The 17,054-nt window shown below is 37.4% G+C and overlaps 4 protein-coding genes and 2 non-coding genes across 7 annotated transcripts in view; 2 read left to right on the top strand and 4 right to left on the bottom strand.

The window, feature by feature from the left end:
* Positions 1 to 17,054, bottom strand: part of LOC132198439 (protein VAC14 homolog) — a 145,766-nt gene that overhangs the window by 5,374 nt on the left and 123,338 nt on the right. The gene's annotated exons all lie outside the window — the stretch shown is intronic.
* LOC132197522 (inhibitor of growth protein 3-like) lies at positions 49 to 2,544 on the top strand. Of its 2 annotated transcripts, none has more exons than XM_059620862.1 (9): positions 49 to 226; positions 386 to 457; positions 520 to 648; positions 788 to 922; positions 980 to 1,057; positions 1,114 to 1,364; positions 1,579 to 1,739; positions 1,797 to 2,055; positions 2,200 to 2,544. In XM_059620862.1, the coding sequence occupies exons 1-9, from the start codon at positions 199 to 201 to the stop codon at positions 2,311 to 2,313; spliced, it is 1,227 nt and encodes a 408-aa protein (XP_059476845.1). In that variant the 5' UTR covers positions 49 to 198; the 3' UTR covers positions 2,314 to 2,544. The 2 variants fall into 2 exon arrangements, with proteins under 2 accessions (XP_059476845.1, XP_059476846.1); XM_059620863.1 differs by having other exon boundaries at positions 1,588 to 1,739.
* LOC132197520 (carboxypeptidase A2-like) lies at positions 2,495 to 7,858 on the bottom strand. The gene is made up of 6 exons (XM_059620861.1): positions 7,399 to 7,858; positions 6,664 to 6,877; positions 4,203 to 4,308; positions 3,985 to 4,146; positions 3,335 to 3,922; positions 2,495 to 3,093 (listed from the first exon to the last, which is right to left on the bottom strand). The coding sequence occupies exons 1-6, from the start codon at positions 7,692 to 7,694 to the stop codon at positions 2,618 to 2,620; spliced, it is 1,842 nt and encodes a 613-aa protein (XP_059476844.1). The 5' UTR covers positions 7,695 to 7,858; the 3' UTR covers positions 2,495 to 2,617.
* On the bottom strand, positions 9,964 to 14,766 carry LOC132196865 (carboxypeptidase B-like). Its single transcript, XM_059619795.1, has 7 exons — positions 14,590 to 14,766; positions 13,740 to 14,054; positions 12,831 to 12,924; positions 12,073 to 12,225; positions 11,250 to 11,592; positions 10,503 to 10,723; positions 9,964 to 10,227 (listed from the first exon to the last, which is right to left on the bottom strand). Exons 1-7 carry the CDS (start codon positions 14,650 to 14,652, stop codon positions 10,043 to 10,045), a joined length of 1,374 nt encoding a protein of 457 aa, XP_059475778.1. The 5' UTR covers positions 14,653 to 14,766; the 3' UTR covers positions 9,964 to 10,042.
* Positions 15,889 to 15,960, bottom strand: Trnad-guc (transfer RNA aspartic acid (anticodon GUC)). Its single transcript has one exon. It is a non-coding gene; the product is annotated as a tRNA-Asp (tRNA).
* Positions 16,345 to 16,417, top strand: Trnat-ugu (transfer RNA threonine (anticodon UGU)). The gene has a single exon. It is a non-coding gene; the product is annotated as a tRNA-Thr (tRNA).

Here is a 17,054-nt window from a genome sequence, read left to right on the forward strand (position 1 = left end):
CCTGAGCTGCCAAATTTGCCGCCATGAACCCTGCGTCAAAAAACAAGAGACGAGCGAAATTTACTGAAGCGCAGCGCTGGTTGTTTTGGTCTCCTGAAAACCTCTATTAAAATTAAGAAAAATTGCAATTAACTTGGATTTTTTCGAAGCAGTTGGTCTATAAATATTCGAAAAACTTTCTTCATAAACTAGATCACAATGTTGTACCTAGAGGACTACCTAGAAAGTGAGTTTATATGCCAAATTTTGTCAAAAACTAACGATGGTCACGACCACGCTGCCGAAATTTCCAACACAACTTTATACAGAATTTGACACTATTAGCAACTTTTTAATTTTTTAATGACTTTTATTGTTTAAAACATATCGCTATTTATTATTTTAGTGATCGAGCACCTCCCGCAGGAGCTCCGGGATAGATTCACTGAAATGCGAGAGATGGATCTTCAAGTTCAGAGTAATAGGAGCATTAACCTGTAAAGTTTAAAACTTGTTTTCATCACGAATTTTGCTTTCTAGATTCTGCAGATAGCCTGGAAAAACAGGTCAAAGTATTCTTCAGCAAGGCTAAGAAACTAAAGCAAACTGAAAGGGATGTTGAACATGCAACGATCCTAAAAGACTATTATAAGGCTCTTGAAATTGCCGGTTTGTCATTCATTTTCATCAACGACACCTCTATTATATAATTTGAAAATTTTTACTCGTGGTCATTGCTATATGTATTTATAAGAATTCTTGGAAGTACAGTTTATTAAAAATAAATAAAAATATATATTTTTTGTAGACGAAAAAGTTCAGCTGGCGAGTCAAATTTTTGACCTGGTCGACCGCTACTTAAGGAGGTTGGATCAAGAATTGCATAAATTTAAAATGGAGCTGGAGGCTGACAACAAGGGCATCACAGAAATACTCGAAAAGAGTGGGTTCAAGAGACGAAAGTTGCAAACAAAAAACTATTAAATCTCATTTGTGACAGGGTCTTTGGATCTTGACCAACCGGTGCAAAGTGCTCAAAAAGAGAACCGTTATAGCTTGGGGATGCAAAGGACCCAAGGTTTGTAAAGTTTTAAGAGAATGTGGCTCAGTTTTTATCCATTGGTGGTCGCACAGCCGAAAAACGATCCAGCAGTGGAACCCTTCATGCTTTGATAGAGAAAAAAATGGCTGTCGAAAGGACCGTCGGTGGTTCTAGTTCTCAACATCAACAACAACAGCATCAACAAATTGAAGCCCGCCCCATTAGCAACAGCATGGCCATGATCCCTGTGCAGCAGCAAGTTAATTTCTCGCTCAGCCATATCGGTGCCGGAAGTTCCGCAATAGCAGCAGCTGCCTCGCAGGCGATTGCAGCTACTCAACAGGTTTCAATTTTGATAATTCTAGTGTTTTCTCAAAACGTTCAAAAGCAACTCTTGAACCTTAAAAAGCTAAATGTTCTCAGTAAAGATTTTTTGGATGTAAATAATCATACAATATTTAATTTAAAAATATTTGATCTCTGTCGACCAAGTGTATTAAAAGATTTTTAAAATTGAAAAATACAATTATAGGGTTTTTATTATTTATTTGCTTTAGATGCAACAGGGTCGAAGGACTGCAAGCTTGAAGGCTAGTTACGAAGCCATCAACACGGGCATCAACCCCCACGAACTGAGCATCGGGCGAGAACTTGCTGGTGCTGCTCAGTCTGCCATTGCTGCTGCTATCTTGCCAGAGCAGCCTAAGAAACAAAAGAGGTAATGTATTTTGATCTTAAAATCAAGCTGTTTGTCTTCAACATGGTTTTATTGCAGCCGAAGGACAAGCACAGCAGCATCAATGGTGAATTCTCCTGCCAACTCGACCAGTTCTACTTCCGCAATGACTACGTCCACCATGCTCTCAATGACCGTCGAACCCTCTCCTCCAGCCGTTGCGACTGACGAGGTGTATGAAAATATTACAGACGGGAATGCCGAAAGTAGTGATTGGGCATATGATCCAAATGAGCCTAGATACTGCTTTTGCAACCAGGTGTCCTATGGAGACATGGTTGCTTGCGATAATGAAGATGTGAGTATCTGAAATTGATTTTTGTTGTGATACTTTTTTATTTCAAATGCATCTTTTTATTGAATTACACGGATGAAAAAATTTACATCTTAAAATTTTTCGTTATAATCCAGGAGACTTTTGATCATTTTATTTTGATTTCAGTGTCCTTTCGAGTGGTTCCACTACCCCTGTGTGAACATTACGGCGCCTCCCAAAGGCAAGTGGTACTGCCCCCGGTGCACAACAAGTATGAAACGCCGTGGATCTCGCAAATAAGTAGGCAACAGTTATTTCCCTAATGTATGCCCTTTTTGGAATTGTGTATTACGGACTGATGCGGTACACGACAAAACGCTTATTTATCGTTCGTTGGAAGTTACATTTTAACGACTGCTTTTAAAATTGTTATTATTTGGCTCAAGGTTTTTTTCCTAGTAAAGGAGTTCAGCAGTGTAAATTAATTACAATAAATAATTGGATTTATTAATACAAATCATGCAAACAACATATAAATTACTTTCACTCAAAAGTCTATTGCTTTTCACCAATACAATGTTATTTATTAATCAGCACTGCGCAGTCAGTTTCCATTACTTCTTCCACGTCTTGCCGACTGGTTGCTGGTTGGTTTGTCATTTGCCACAGTGATGCGAATTGGCGTGTTTCGCTTCACCTGAGGGTCAGCTTTTCTTTTTAACAACTGCGAACTACTGATGGTTTTTGTTGTGGTCGGCCGACTCGTGGTCGATGTCGTCTTCTGATTGTTGGCAGGCTTGACGTTTGGCTTGGTTGGCCTGGCGTTTGGCTTGGTTGGCCTGGCGTTTGGCTTGTTGGCATTCGCTGGTGGTTTTGATTTCTTGACCTCTATTATCGCGTTAGGGTGGTGCTCTTCAAGGTAACCTCGAGCCATGGCCTTAATACCGGCAAAAGTTTCCTTGCCAGTTGAAATGATTTCACTGGCTGGCAGCAGGAATCCGCTGAGTCCTTTGTCGGGGAGCTCGACTGTGTATGAATATTTAATTCCTGCAACTCCTTTTGCCCAGTCATCTGCACTACCTAAAATATTAAAGTAAAAAAATAATTTTCTTTTATCAATTCAAATCCAGTTTTATAAATCGCAAAGTCGACGGTTGCCCTGTATTTAAAGTAATTCATATTTTTTATATTTTCACCATTAAATTTGAGATATTTAGTTTTTGTTTTTAGTCTTCTTTATTATTTAAAATTGATACTAAAAGTACTTATCTTAAAATAACTAAAATAATATAATTTTTTTTGCTATTTAAACATAAAGTACCTGCAGAATGGTAGAGGTATTTTGTTGTTGGCCCAAGCTTATATTTTGTCCCTCTAATATTGGCAATAGCATCAGTGGCCTTTTTCCCCAAGTTCATTAGGTCGTCGTGGTCAATCACCTTCTCCTCAGTGAAGCTCCAGGGTAAGAGCCACATTTGCCCATATGAATGCAACGTGAGGAAAATCTTGAACTTCTCCTTGTTTTCCATCAAAAAGTCGGCCACGGCCTTCACTTCTGGTTCGGAAAAGGCTTTTGGCCCGGCGTAGGTTTCCGCACATGGACTATCCGACGCTCCCTCCTTGCCCCAATGGAAGTCCCAGTTGCGATTCGGGTCAACGCCGACCTTGTTGTAGCAGAAACTGAACAGGTCGCTCCAAAGGGCGCGACCTTCGTCTTCATTTTCAGAGCGGGTCTTGCGCCAAAGACGGTCTGTGGTGTGCGAATACTCGTAGCCGTCAGGGTTTAGCACGGGCAGAATGTACCAGTCAAAGGAGTTGACTATCAACCGGTTGGTTTTTGAATACTCGACCAGTTGTTTGATCATATAAGTCGTGACAGCTGGGGAAATCCACTCTCGGGCATGAGTACCTTAAAAAAAATAAAATATTAATCTGCTCCAGATATTACTCTCGACAGGTGAGATTTTTTACCTCCGTCGATCCAAATCGCTGGCTTGGGCTCGGAATTTTTGGCCTGAGGAGTGGAAATTTTTAGAACCCGCAATGGCAGTCCACCAGTTGATTTTCCAATTTTTATTGTGGAAACCATATCAGGATAATTTCGCTTTAAGTAGTCCATGTAGCCGAGAATGTCTGCATGAGGAAAAATGCTTTTAGCGTGTGGTTAAAAAAATATCAATAAAACCCACCTGTGTATCTGTGGTACCTTCTCCAGGTCAGAGAATGGCCAATCTCATTTTTAAGCGCGTCTCTCCTTTCTTTCGTCATTCGCGGGTTTGCCGCTTCAATCGATTTCTACAACACGCGAAAATAGATTATTTTAAATATAATTTAATAATTTATTTAAATTTTTTAAGAAAAATAATTTTTGCTGATTTGCAAAACAGTAATCTGATAAAAATTATATAGAGAAGAGTAATCTAGTTTGAGGCTATGAGGATAAATAACAGTTAAGTTTAATTATGCCAGAGACAATTTTCAATTATAGTAATAAACAAGAAAATTATCCATGATTCATAAATAAATTTCCTCAGTTCTCTTCCTCAACAAAAGTAAAGTAAGGCACAAGGAAATTCCGTCTGTGTTGGATATTTTTATTAAATACAGAATTTTCAGCTTAATATTTCATTTGAAAATGTAAAAAGAAAGGAAAAGTTTTTCCATAAATTTTCATACTTTCTTCATGACTGTTACTTTTCACTCGGCGCGTTTTAAATTTTGCTTCTGCTTTTGTACCAAGCACCATTATTACACGCTTTTCTTATCGGCGCTTAAAGTGATTCTTCTCTTTTGCGAACTGGCCCTCAGGCGCTGACTTGGTGCTGAAAAGCAGCCGACGATGAATCAGCATCACAAATGCTCTCTTGACGATAGTGAAGGCACACACAGATAATAATTATGATTAAAAGTTAAAAGCGTCGTGTTACGTGCAAATTTTTTTGGATAACCTTGTTACGGTTCGAAAATTGTTTGAGCCTCATTCTTCAATGGCGTGGTGTTTGGATTTACTTTTTTTAATTGCGGCGGCTAGATGACATGGTCTGATTAAAACCACGCACCTCAAATATCCTTTTGTATTTGTTACTCTGGCAAGATTTCATGAAATGAGAAAAAAATATTCAGAATAAATAATAGCTCTTTTGCGAGTATTTTCTTAGCACTGATAAGAACAATGACGCGCTGTAAACCACAAAAGTTTAAGCTTTGGTCCGTGTCATAATAAAAAGATTTTTATGAGAATTCTCTTTGACAATTTGAAACTGTTTAGAATTTAAAAACATAATTTAAATAATGAGTACGATTAAAAAATTAAAATGTAATTTTACACGGATGTAATTTTCTGGTGTGTATTCTAGAAAAAAATAATGTTCTCATGACGCAAGAAGCAATTTGCAAATGGCCTGGTTGAAGGAAGCTATGTTATTTTCAGACCACTAATTGCAGTAGAATAGACGCATCGATCTATGCAGGTGCGGCCACACGGCCGAGAACTTGTGCGTTGACCTTCCGAAACGCGTTTGTAAATAAAAAGCGAGCGAAACTGTGCCTGGCATGCGTTGAGGAACAGCCGATCAGATTAGGCCAGGGCACTAATGATGCCAAGAAAAAAAGTCGGGGCCTAACCTCGCACATTTTATTAATGATATTTACCGTTCTTTTCTCTCATCATTTTTGTTTCCCACATATGTATGTGGGAAGAGACCCAGGAATTTTTGTGTCGAATACGGCACGATATTGGCACGCTCAAGAAGGGTCATAAGCCATAACAAGTGAGAATAAAAGGAAATTTTTCAACTTAAAAAATTAAACACTCAGTCTCCACACTGCTAATGTGCCAAAGAAAAGATGTTTAAAAAGAAATTACATGTAAATATTTTTTTTTATAAAGTATATTGTTTTTTTTAAATCTCATGATTTTAATTTGCCTGTTGCGGTTTTCATTTTTTTTTAAGAAATTCCTTTTTTAATCCCAATTTGCAATTATAAATAATGTATAAATAATGACCAATGACGTAATATTAGGCATTATATTCTAGACTGAATGAAAAAAGGGACGTAACACTTCATGAATAATCATAATGTGTTTAGTGATTCTAGAAATTTGATACTGTAAACGGATTTTCAAAGAAAAGCACAAAGCTTGTCACGTTTTTCCTTTATCGAAAAAAATATTTTTCTTTTATCGGTATACTATTTTCTGATATTTTTCCTCATTTTAATGTTTGTTTTTTTTACATTTTCTGCTTGAAGTAACTGAATTTTAAAAAAATTAAAAGGAAACACGTGCATTTTTTTTCTATTTAAAAAGAGCTGATATTACGTAAATGCGTTCCAATTTTTAATCTTTGTCCGCATAGTTATCTGTGGTAGACTACTACGTTGGCTTTGCGGTGGATTTGACATGGAAAATTAATTCTTCTCGGGAGGCACTTAGCCAAATGAGCAAACACACAATGTAGCTGTATGTTTGCTCTTTGGAATAACGTTACATTTTTAGTCTCTTTTCTCATGCAATCAAGCGAAATGAGACAGAAAAATATACTACAAAGATCTAGTATATTCTCTATTATATGGAGTGTCGCGCCGATCTTTTCCTGATTACGGCTCGATTCGCCTGGTCGCCACAACTCTGCCGTTAAGAACACTGACCTGCAGGTCTGGCGAGACCACTTCGTAATTGATTTGTCGCTCCTTGAGAAAATCTTCAATCACATCTACCATCCCTGGAGGGACGATGAAGTCGCAGCTTTCGTTTCTGGCCGTCGGACGCTTCCAGTATGACACTTTATCAAAGTCTTCTTCGACTGTGTTCATCTCGTCCAACTGGTCCTGCGACCTAGGGGTCGCCCTGTACAGGCGCCACCTAATTGGCACATAAAAATAATATGTGAAATAAAAATGAATGCTTGAAGTTTCCAGAAAAAAAGAATAAATTTTACAATAAAAAAATATGTCTCCTATATATTATACTGTCTTGTTATGAACCAAAAAGACCCACATTTTTATTTGAAACATTAAAGATGAACATAAAATTATTTTTAATTTAAATAATTATTAAAAGAAAATACAATCTTGCTGATGTTATGAACATTATTTAAGAATACCGCAATTCATTATTTATCCCTGGTATATTTTTTAATTGCCAACCAATTTAATTTTTAATATTTAGGAAAATTTAATAAATATTATAAAATAACTGTTTAAAACATCGCAGATATATGTAGATTATAAAACAAGTTTTAATTCAAGTTCTGTTATAATTTTTACTATAAATTACCTATATACTAACCATGATTATATAAAGTTTTGGAGAAAAATTAATATTTACAAATTATATCACGATCAATTAATAATATGAATAAATTTTCAGATTATTTTTGGTACCTTTTATAGAAAACTCTCTTGTACTTTGGTGGCTGCTTTGATTCCTTGACTTCCGCTTCTTCGTCGCCGCCAAAGACGGACTGAAATCCGCTTCGGAAGAATCCAAAGATGGAGTTGAAAAAGGAGCCGAGGGAGATCTCGTCATCGTCCTCAGTCTCCTCGTCCTTAGTCAACTTATTGTCTTTGAGGGCTCTGCTGGCGGTGGAGGCGGACGGGGTGCGGTCCTCGCTGGGGGCGCCGGCCGAACAGAGAACACCGGCCGCCGCCAACAAAAGTAAAAACACCAAAAGTTTCATTGCTCGCGATGATTGAGCACTTTCACACGTCAAGTCGGCGACAATGGCAATCGCGCCGCATCATTTGCTCGCACTTTGTTACTCCTTTTGTCTTCTGCTTCTCGGATCAAAAGTAAATTCAGCACTGAAGCGGCGGCGGTTGTGGCCAAGTGGAGAACCCTCGAGTAGTAGGTCACCTCAGGTAGGCTCACAATTCTAGGCCAAGCCCACCGCGCGCGGCCACGCGTTCTTCGGCTGCAGACCAGGAAGCTAACTTGCTCCTCTCCTCGTCTTTGGTTTTACCAAATTTTCAGCCCAGAAGAGGTGGGGGTCTGAATATATAGGTGTTGTTGCCAACAGGTATATTTTTTACAGTTTTTTGTCACTTAAGGAGAGAATATTAATTATCATTTCAGGCGCGCTCTGGCGAGTGGAATGTTTGTATAAATTAAGTTTCACTTGAGTGACTTTTTTGGTATTTTATCTTCCATTATTAAGAGGGCTTTAGTCAAAGGAATTTCAAAATTAGTCAATATGCTCCAAAATGTTTGTATTAAAAGAAAGCTAATTAAAATAATAATTTCACAGCTCTAAATGAAATTTAAAAGGAAAACGCGATATTTAATGCAATTTTTACAATTTAAAAACTTTTATTTTTACTATTGCGTTAAATTTTACTCGTTCTGCTGTAAAGCTCCTGAAACGGCAATGGCCTCTCATATCTGGACCAAGACAGGCAAACGCAAACACACAATGGGGCTCTTCTGCCGCATTCATTTTTATTCCGGATCGCCGCAGTAAAGCACAGATGTTTGTTGGTTGTCTCTCTCTTGGCTTGTGTGTTACTCGGTTACTGCCTTTGCAGTATTTTGTCTCCGTCTTGCAATCAGATGGTGAGCGTGGTATGATGCCGCAACTTTTCTCAGCTTAGGACTCTTTTTTTTTAGTGCCGTACGTTTCCTTAATTAATGTGTTTATTTAGAGTAAGGAAGCGAGTTCATGAGACGAAATGGCCTCATAAAAGCCACTTTGCGTTGACAACTGCTTGTGCTTTTCAATTACTCATTAGCAAATGAATTGATGACCATTGACACGCGTGTATAATTTACTGCATCAGGATGACGTGCAAATTCCGATTCGTTGAACAATTTAACACACAAAAGATGTATCGGATGTATCATGGTTCTAATAATAATAAATTGATGTCCTCATAAATAAAATAGAAAAAAGATCATTTTTTTCAATGAGGAGACAATTTAGATCCGAGAATAAAATAAAAATCGGAGTACAAAGCATCAGGTTTTATTGATTTTGTTATGAAATATGCAGTTAAAATAAAATTTAAAAATAACGTACTGTTAAAAAAACTTGTGGTTGTAAATTTCTGAGCAGAGTTAACTTACTTAGCAAAAAAATGTTATTAAAAAAGCTCATGCTTTTAACCTGTTCAAACCAAATCTGATCTTCTTCTGCTTTTTCTTTTTTTCACCTTTTTTTATAAAAAGCTGTAAAGTGATATACAAGAGCTGGGACGCCGCCTGCTGTTACACCGCTTTATTGGAGCCCAATATATTTTGCAACGGTCCCGTGTCCCTGCGCTTGAAGCTGTTTTGCATATACCCGGTCGTTGGCATGTGCTTCTTGCAAAACATCGAAACATTTTTATATATATGTATGTACATGCGGCAAATGTGTACGACTTTACGGTGACCACTCCTATTATTGAATACAAACCAGTCTGGGCCGCTATTCCTTGCATCATCCTGGTATGGCTACCTTGACCTCCATAGTCCATACGCGTGATTTTTTTTGTAAATTTCATTCCAGCAGCGTCTGCTTATTATTATTTTCCGGGACGACGCGTCAATCAGATCGTTTGTCTTGCGTCGCGCGCAATCAATCAAATCGAAAACGCTTTTGGCATTATTTTTTAAAAGCAATTTTTCACGCTCACATGTCTATGGTTCAAGCAAGTGCCACTTTTGCGTTACATTTTTTCCGTGTGTTTATTTTACACAGGATGTACAGTTAGAGGAGAGGATGTAAGAATTGGTGGTCACGCATTATTTTTCTATTGCAAATAAAAGAGGTTTTGTTGCCAGCAGAATTTTTGCTGCAATATTCACTTATTTGCAGAGGACGTATAAATTTTTACACCTGCTATGAAAAGACGGAGATTGCGGATATAAACGGGAATTAAATTACGCCTGTGCGTGTATGCTGTACAACGCACGCTGGAGGCGAGCGAGTTGCCTATCTTGAGTTTTTACTAAATAAGTACCACTTTTGATAAGGAATTCTGACGAAGTCATATTTATTTAAAATGAATAATTTATCATCGTGTAATTATAAGAATGTGCACAAAACCTTTATTTATCCTTGGGGTCTTCAATGGCCGCCTTGGCCACTTCTCGCACGGCCGCAAACATTTCCTTCCCTGTCAGTTCAATTTCCGACGGAGGAAGAACGAAGCCATAATCTCCTGCGTCTCCTAACTCAGCCAAAAATGCGAACCTGACGCCGGCTTTCTCATGCGCCCAGTCCATTGAGCTACCTAAAATTTTTATTTCCATAAGAAGAAAAATCTTACAAAGAATTTATTATGAAGGCATAGTAATGAAATTTAAAACAAGTTTTAATTAAGATTGCGTATTTTTTTTTTAATAAAATTTAATAATAAGTAATTTTTTTAATTCAGCGAGAAACTGTTTTGAATAAAAACAATTTCAATTGAAACTTTTATTAATTTATTTTTAATCGCTAGAATTAAAAGTGAAATTTTAGCACTTAATTCTAAAAATTTTAATTAATCTTCTTCTGCTTTTTTACCTGAAATCGGATAGAGAACGTTGTGGATAGAGCCAGTTTTGTAAGTGTGCCCGCCGACGTCCTGAATAGCTTCGACCGCCTTCAGGGAGACCTTCCTGAGCAGCAGGTCGTGCTGCGACGGATTTTCACTGTGGCCCCACGGCATCAACCACAGCCGTGAGTACGAGTGCATAGAAAGATAGGCAGCAGGGGCCAACTTCAGGATAAAGTCGGAGGCGGCTCTTGAGAGGAAAAATTATTTATTAATATAATGCGCGACTGCTAAAGAGGTCTTATTGTTCCACGAAATGCCCTCTTGTTACCCACACTTTATTTATTGTTTCGCGGTCGCTTTCAATTAACAAAAAACGAGCACTACGCTTTTATTGCACCATCATTCTTTGGATTAATAATGTGTGGCTGCCTAATAGGTTATTGTTGTACGGCAAAGCTGCCTACTTTAGCCTGCGTGCGGTCCAAACATTAAAAACTTTTACCTCTGTATAAGAGTGTTATAATTTTTTTGTTGACACGATTGAATATAAAAATATAAGCAAAACGCTCTAATTTAAGTTTTACAACAAGACTAAATAATAATTCTAAAGAAGTTTTAATTTCTATGCTATTTTCTTAGCTATATATAAGTGCCACTTCTAATCAAAAATCTAATTAATAGTTCTACCCGCTATACTATTTTAAATTATTTTTTTACAAATGTTTGAAGAATCAAATTATCCCTAATGGTACAAAATAAAAATTTATACTGACTTTGTCTCTGGCTCCGAAAAGGGTCGAGGCCCTGGGTAGTTGTGGCTGCAGGGATCTTTCGAGGCGGATCTTTGTCCCCAGTGGCTGTCCCAGTTGCGGTTAGCGTCAACCCCGTAGCACGAGCGGCTCCTTTTCGAGGCAGACTTAGTCGCGTTAGCGGCTCTTTGCAGCGAACGGGTTTTGCGCCACAGCCGGTCTTTTGTGTGCGAGTATTCGTAGCCGTCAGGGTTGAGCACCGGCATCAAATAAAAGTCCATTTTGTTCAGCAGACCAGCGTCCTTTTGTAGCTCGCGGATGACGTATGTCACGGCCGCTGGAGAAATCCATTCCCTCGCGTGGATGCCTGGCAAATGGATTGGAAAAATGTGGAAATTCATATAAAAATGTGGAAAAATGCAGACATATTTTTGCTTGTGTGCGCCAAAAGCCTTAAGTTGTTCTTTTTCGTAAAGAAATTCTTGTTAAAAAATTTTTTTTTTAATCCAGAAAATTACAATTCCATAATTTTCCCAGAATCAATTATTATTATACTATTATTAATTATTGTTTTCAAAAAAATTCGTGGGGCTTTTAGCTCTTAAAGTTTTCCTAGTATTATAATTATTTTGCGTCTTAGAAATGCTTGGGAAACGTTTTGATCTGAAACATCTCCAATCTAGCTGGCAATTAGTCTAGTAAATTTAAGCAATGGAAAAGTTACTTAAAATTCTTGCAGGATTTAAAGTTTGCATTTGTTTAATTAACAGACCCATGCATGAATTCTTTTCCAATTTATGAATACATGATTTTTTTAATTTTTTTTAAAATTAAATCTTGTAATTACCCCCATCAATCCACATCGCTGGTTTATTGAGCTGCGAGTTCCTTCCCAGTTTGAGCACCAGCAAGTCGCGGCCTTCCGACGACTTGCCGATGGTCTTGACCTCAGCCACCTCAGGGTGTTGGCGCGCAACCTGGTGCATGTACGCGTAAATGGCTGCAAATTCAAACATCTCGGTGTGTTAGCGTCTGATTTCATTCTGGTCTATTAAATTAAGCACGCACGAGAAGCATGGTGATTATTGTGCATAATTCAATTTTAATCACTGCGTTTCAAGTGCAACGTGATTATCCTCAGGGTTTCCGAAGTTCCCCCAGCCTATCTTTCGTCAAAATAAAAAAAGAAGCAACGGTTGCAATTAGATCGAACGCAGCGGCAATTAAGTGCAAACTGGGCGCACCATAAATCGATTAAAATGAGCAAGTTTCTTGCAGCGACAATTATGTGCAGCAGGAACAAAAAAAGAAGAAAAAGGTTGCGAGAAAAACACATGCTATTTTTAGCGATTGCACCAGGATTTTCACTGGAATAAACGGCAATTGACTTCCTATAAACAAATTGGGATGGCTTTGCTCATTGTCAGATGTACAGTTGAATGAACTGCAGGAAATAAATAAAAGCAAAATTAAATAAACAGATAGTCAGTAACGTACAAAGGGAAAAATTAAAACATATACATGTGTTAATTGGTAATATTAGTTTTTTTTTTATATATAGTTTTCCCAAGGAATTGTTTCCTAGTTATAAAATAAAAACTTTACCTGAGAGTCTGTGGAATTTATCCCAATGGAAAGAGTGTCCATTTTCAACGTCATCAGCATCGCGCAGAGACGTAACCTCGTCGTTGATTGCGCTCTGCACAAAAAGTGAAAATGGTCTGCTTTAACGAGAGCTGAATTGAGGACCTTGTCGATGGCAAAATAATAACAATAATCGCGAGAGTGTGAGTTAATGAGGTGTCTGTCCCCTGCTAACATCGAAACGCTCTTTAATTGGACAGCGACAATTAAAAAAAAAAATAACAAGCTTTGGTCGATGTGGGCCATAGAGCGCTGGTTGGGATTTCTCGCCTTTTTCAAACGAATAGAAAGCTGCAGCACAAACATGCTACTGTATTTTTAGCCGGGTGGTCTGCAACGTGCAAAACACGCCAAACGTGATTTGCATGCGCAATTTTGAAGCGAGAGCTCGTGATCAACTTTGGGCATTGCTCTGGCTTAGTTTGCAAATTAAGCTTTTTTACTAGTATGCTGCACTGAATTTGAAACGAATCACGCCCATGATATAAAACAGAAAGAAGCTGGAATTAAAAAGTGATTTGTGGTAAATTAGGCCTCAGCAAAACATAAACAAAATCAATAAGAGAGTAGAATTATTAATTAATATTCCCAATTTAATGGTTTAAAACTAAGAAAAATGAAGGTAAAAATTCATTTCAAATTAATTAACTAGTACAAAATTTAATTTTGTTTGTTTGTTAATTACCATGTTTTTTTTCTCTTTTATAAAATTCAATTTCCTACTATACCTATGTAGGAGTGGCGAGTGTAAATTTAAAATTTAATTTTACTACCAATATTTTGTAGCTGAATTTCAACTGTTTTATCTCTAATAATAGTTTATTTATTAATGCATTAAATAGTATATCTGAAAAAAAAATATTTGCCAACCTGCAAGTCTTGGATGACAACTCTGAAGTCAACGCCCTTGTCCCTCAGTCTTTTTGTCACCCTCGCCACAGACCCTGGTGCCACCAGAATCTGAGCAACGAAATTGCCAGTGGCGTTTTTCTGCGCCAGCCAAAACTGGACACCCTGCTTGCCCGCTAGTCTGATGACCGTCTTCCTCTGGCGCTTCGAAACCGGGGCAACCGACATCAGTTTGTACCCCTTGTAGGATACGGCGCGGTCGTTATCCAGCGAGACGTCGTCCTGCAACGCTTCCTGGTCCAGCGCATCTTCATCCGAACCGCTTCCGTGCACATTCTACACGTTAATCCATATTTAATTCGTGTGAAAATTTTAAAGACATAATAATAAAAGAGAAGAACTTAATGGAGTAAAACACAGTAGGTTAATTGGTCATGTAATTGAGTGTGATTTGGCGGAGGTATAATAAGTCTAAAGATACCTTTTTATAGCTTTTTCTCGGTACTAGAGAGCAGTATTTTGATGATTGAGAACTAGCATAAATAGCAATAATTATTCCTAGGAAGGAAGCATATATTTTTTGAAATTGAATTCTAGAATTTTTTAATAAAAAGAAAAATCAAAACTATGAAAAAATAGGTAAAAATAATCACTTACTTTTAATAGTTCAAACTTCAAACCATAATTTGAATTAAATAAATATTTAGAAAATTGGCAATTTAAGAGATTTCTGAACAAAGGAAGCTCTTGTATTGTGCAAAGAGAAAATTTCACTCAAAATTTTGCCGGCAGCGGACCAGCTCGAAAGTAAAAGTTGCTCGCGAATGCCAAATGAGCAGTCCGAGGGCAAGAGGAGAAAATTGTTGCAAACCGTGATTAGCAGAAGGGCGGCCAGAAGGGCGACGAAGAGGACGGCGGCCCTAGAGAAGCCCATTGCGTTGCAGATGAAAGCAGAGAGCCGCGGCTCAACCAAGTGAGAAAAGCGAGCGACTAATCGACCTTTCCTTCCTACCCGATGAGAGACAGACTGACTGACGGAACACACCTGAATGCGAGAGTTAGGGGGTCAATTCACAATTGCGTGACGTCACGGTGGTCTCGAATCCTGTGTGTGTTTATTAATGGCAGGTTTTGTTTCCTCCTCCACTTCTGCATGCAAGTCGGCGGCGGTCTGGTTATTCGTTCGCGCATCTAATTTCTCCGCGACTGCCGCCGCCGCCGCGGATTTCTAATGGTTCCGCGAACACAACAGACACGATACACACTTCTTCTTTAGGTTTTAATTTATTGATCTTTCGCGCGCACCTTCCGCCCGCCACGATGTATTTCGTAACATCAGAGTGGGAGTTTATTGCGATAATGGGGTGGTTGCTGTGCGGAGGCGGTTCGCGGCACACAAGGAAAATCTGGTGCGGTGCGGAAAATTTCCTGGAAAGCGATATCACAACCTTAACTGCACGCAATTGTGGAATTTTATTAAAGTTTCCACTTTCCGGCTTTTTCAATTTTTTTACCATTGAATAAAAAATACAACAAATTTACAATTATTAAGACCTTTCTTTTTTTTTAACAAGGTAAAACCCGGTTGCAGTTTTAAGTTTTTTTACTCATGAAGTCTGCCTGGAGTTTTTTATCTTTCAATTTGTACCATCCGTGTTTATTAGGATCAATTAATGATAAGATTATTATCAATGAACGAAACAAATTTCCCACAAGAATTCAAGTTCCTCTGATTTAGAAAAATTTTCGGCACTTGATTTTGCCGGTATACACTCAAAATTTTATATAGTATTTTTTATTTTTATTCTTCTATCAAATTTTTTTCAATGGAAAGAAAAATAAAAACATTGAAAACATAAAAAAAAAGAAAACAAAAAGCAGATGTCTACAAAAACACATATCCTTCGCTGTGGAAAAGAATGGAAAATTGGAGAAAAAAGCAACTGGAAAAAAGGAGAGCCCTTTAATAATTAAAACATTATTATGAAAATTTTTAAACGTGTAGAATCTCTCCATGTATTTGCAATTCCACGTATGGCACATAATAAAAAAATTGATGTTATGTATAATTCTAACCCAGTTTAATTTAAATAATATTTACCAAAATAAAATCTAATTGCTTTGGATGACATTATCTTGTAAAGAGCAAAAAATCTTAAAATAAAAAAGTCTCCCCGGCGGGGAATCGAACCCCGGTCTCCCGCGTGACAGGCGGGGATACTGACCACTATACTACCGAGGACTTATTATATACGTTAAAAATATGAATACTTAACCCAAGTTAATTCAAGGTGGGTACCGGGAAATCTTGATTTAGTTTTGTAAAACTAGCAAAGCTTTATTTTATTTAAAAAAATTTAGCTCCATATGGTGTTTAAAGCAATTAATATAAGCTGTGAAACTTATCAAAAATTTAATTAAAATATAAAAATTAAATTTTCAATAAAAAAAATTAAAAGGCGGAACATGCGGAACTATTGAAATCAGCATCGGTGCAATATCTCAGTTTCATTGTTTGCATAGATGTGAGGCAAGCAAACAATTATTATTACTCTATAAAATCTATGAAGCCCCCGTTCGCTCCAGCACTTTTAAATAGTGCACGGATGACCCGCCCTCGACACAAGCCTCCATAGCTCAGTGGATAGAGCACTGGTCTTGTAAACCAGGGGTCGGGAGTTCGATCCTCCCTGGGGGCTTTTTTGTCACCAACCACGGAGTTCGAGTAAGTGATCATAAGTTTCATAAGCTTCTAATTGCAGCACTTGCAACTTTCTTTTCCGTTGTCGTAGGCAATTTGGCAAAGAAAATAAAATATTGCTCCGCATCAATCGACGTTTCGAGAAATCTACAACAGGTGGCGAATAATGGAAGAGCGGTGCCAAGGTTAGGAAAACAAGGAGATAACACGAAAAAAGCGTGGTGGAAGATAAGAAAATCATGTGATGAGCAAGACTTTATTTTTTCTTTAGCTATAAAATATACTCACAATTCATGATGACTGAAATTTAAAAAAAGTATTTTACCGCATTCTAACCACTATGATAAAATTAATAAAAATAATGTAAGAAATGATGAAGAAGAAATACTTAATTAAAAAATTAGTTGCTAAGATTATTTAATTTTCAGTAAACAGTGTAAATATTATTTTTTTAAATTAATTGAAATTAATTGCACGAGAATATAATAGTTTACAAAGCATTAGTTTTCTAGCTCAATTTCAACATTTCATATTTATGTATGTATTAATTTAAGCCAGTTAATAAGCTTCATTTTATTTTTCACAGCTTTTCAATGAATATTGCAACCAATTGTGACGAACACCACTACAAATTT

The sequence above is a fragment of the Neocloeon triangulifer genome, unplaced genomic scaffold (assembly GCF_031216515.1).
Source record: "Neocloeon triangulifer isolate White Clay Creek 2 clone unplaced genomic scaffold, ASM3121651v1 ptg000012l, whole genome shotgun sequence".
Taxonomy (NCBI): domain Eukaryota; kingdom Metazoa; phylum Arthropoda; class Insecta; order Ephemeroptera; family Baetidae; genus Neocloeon; species Neocloeon triangulifer.

Bases quoted from the DNA above. Each gene is read 5' to 3' on its own strand.
- LOC132197522 (XM_059620862.1), top strand. From the start codon at position 199: ATGTTGTACCTAGAGGACTACCTAGAAA. The intron at 227-385 runs GTGAGTTTATAT...TTATTATTTTAG, and splicing joins CCTAGAGGACTACCTAGAAA to TGATCGAGCACCTCCCGCAG. The intron at 923-979 runs GTGGGTTCAAGA...CATTTGTGACAG, and splicing joins CACAGAAATACTCGAAAAGA to GGTCTTTGGATCTTGACCAA.
- LOC132196865 (XM_059619795.1), bottom strand. From the start codon at position 14,652: ATGGGCTTCTCTAGGGCCGCCGTCCTCTTCGTCGCCCTTCTGGCCGCC. The intron at 12,925-13,739 runs GTTGGCAAATAT...CTTTTTGTGCAG, and splicing joins TTGTCATCCAAGACTTGCAG to AGCGCAATCAACGACGAGGT. The intron at 10,228-10,502 runs GTAAAAAAGCAG...TAAAAATTTTAG, and splicing joins CGTTCTCTATCCGATTTCAG to GTAGCTCAATGGACTGGGCG.
- LOC132197520 (XM_059620861.1), bottom strand. From the start codon at position 7,694: ATGAAACTTTTGGTGTTTTTACTTTTGTTGGCGGCGGCCGGTGTTCTC. The intron at 4,309-6,663 runs GTCAGTGTTCTT...CGCGTGTTGTAG, and splicing joins TGGTCTCGCCAGACCTGCAG to AAATCGATTGAAGCGGCAAA. The intron at 4,147-4,202 runs GTGGGTTTTATT...TTCCTCATGCAG, and splicing joins AAGGTACCACAGATACACAG to ACATTCTCGGCTACATGGAC.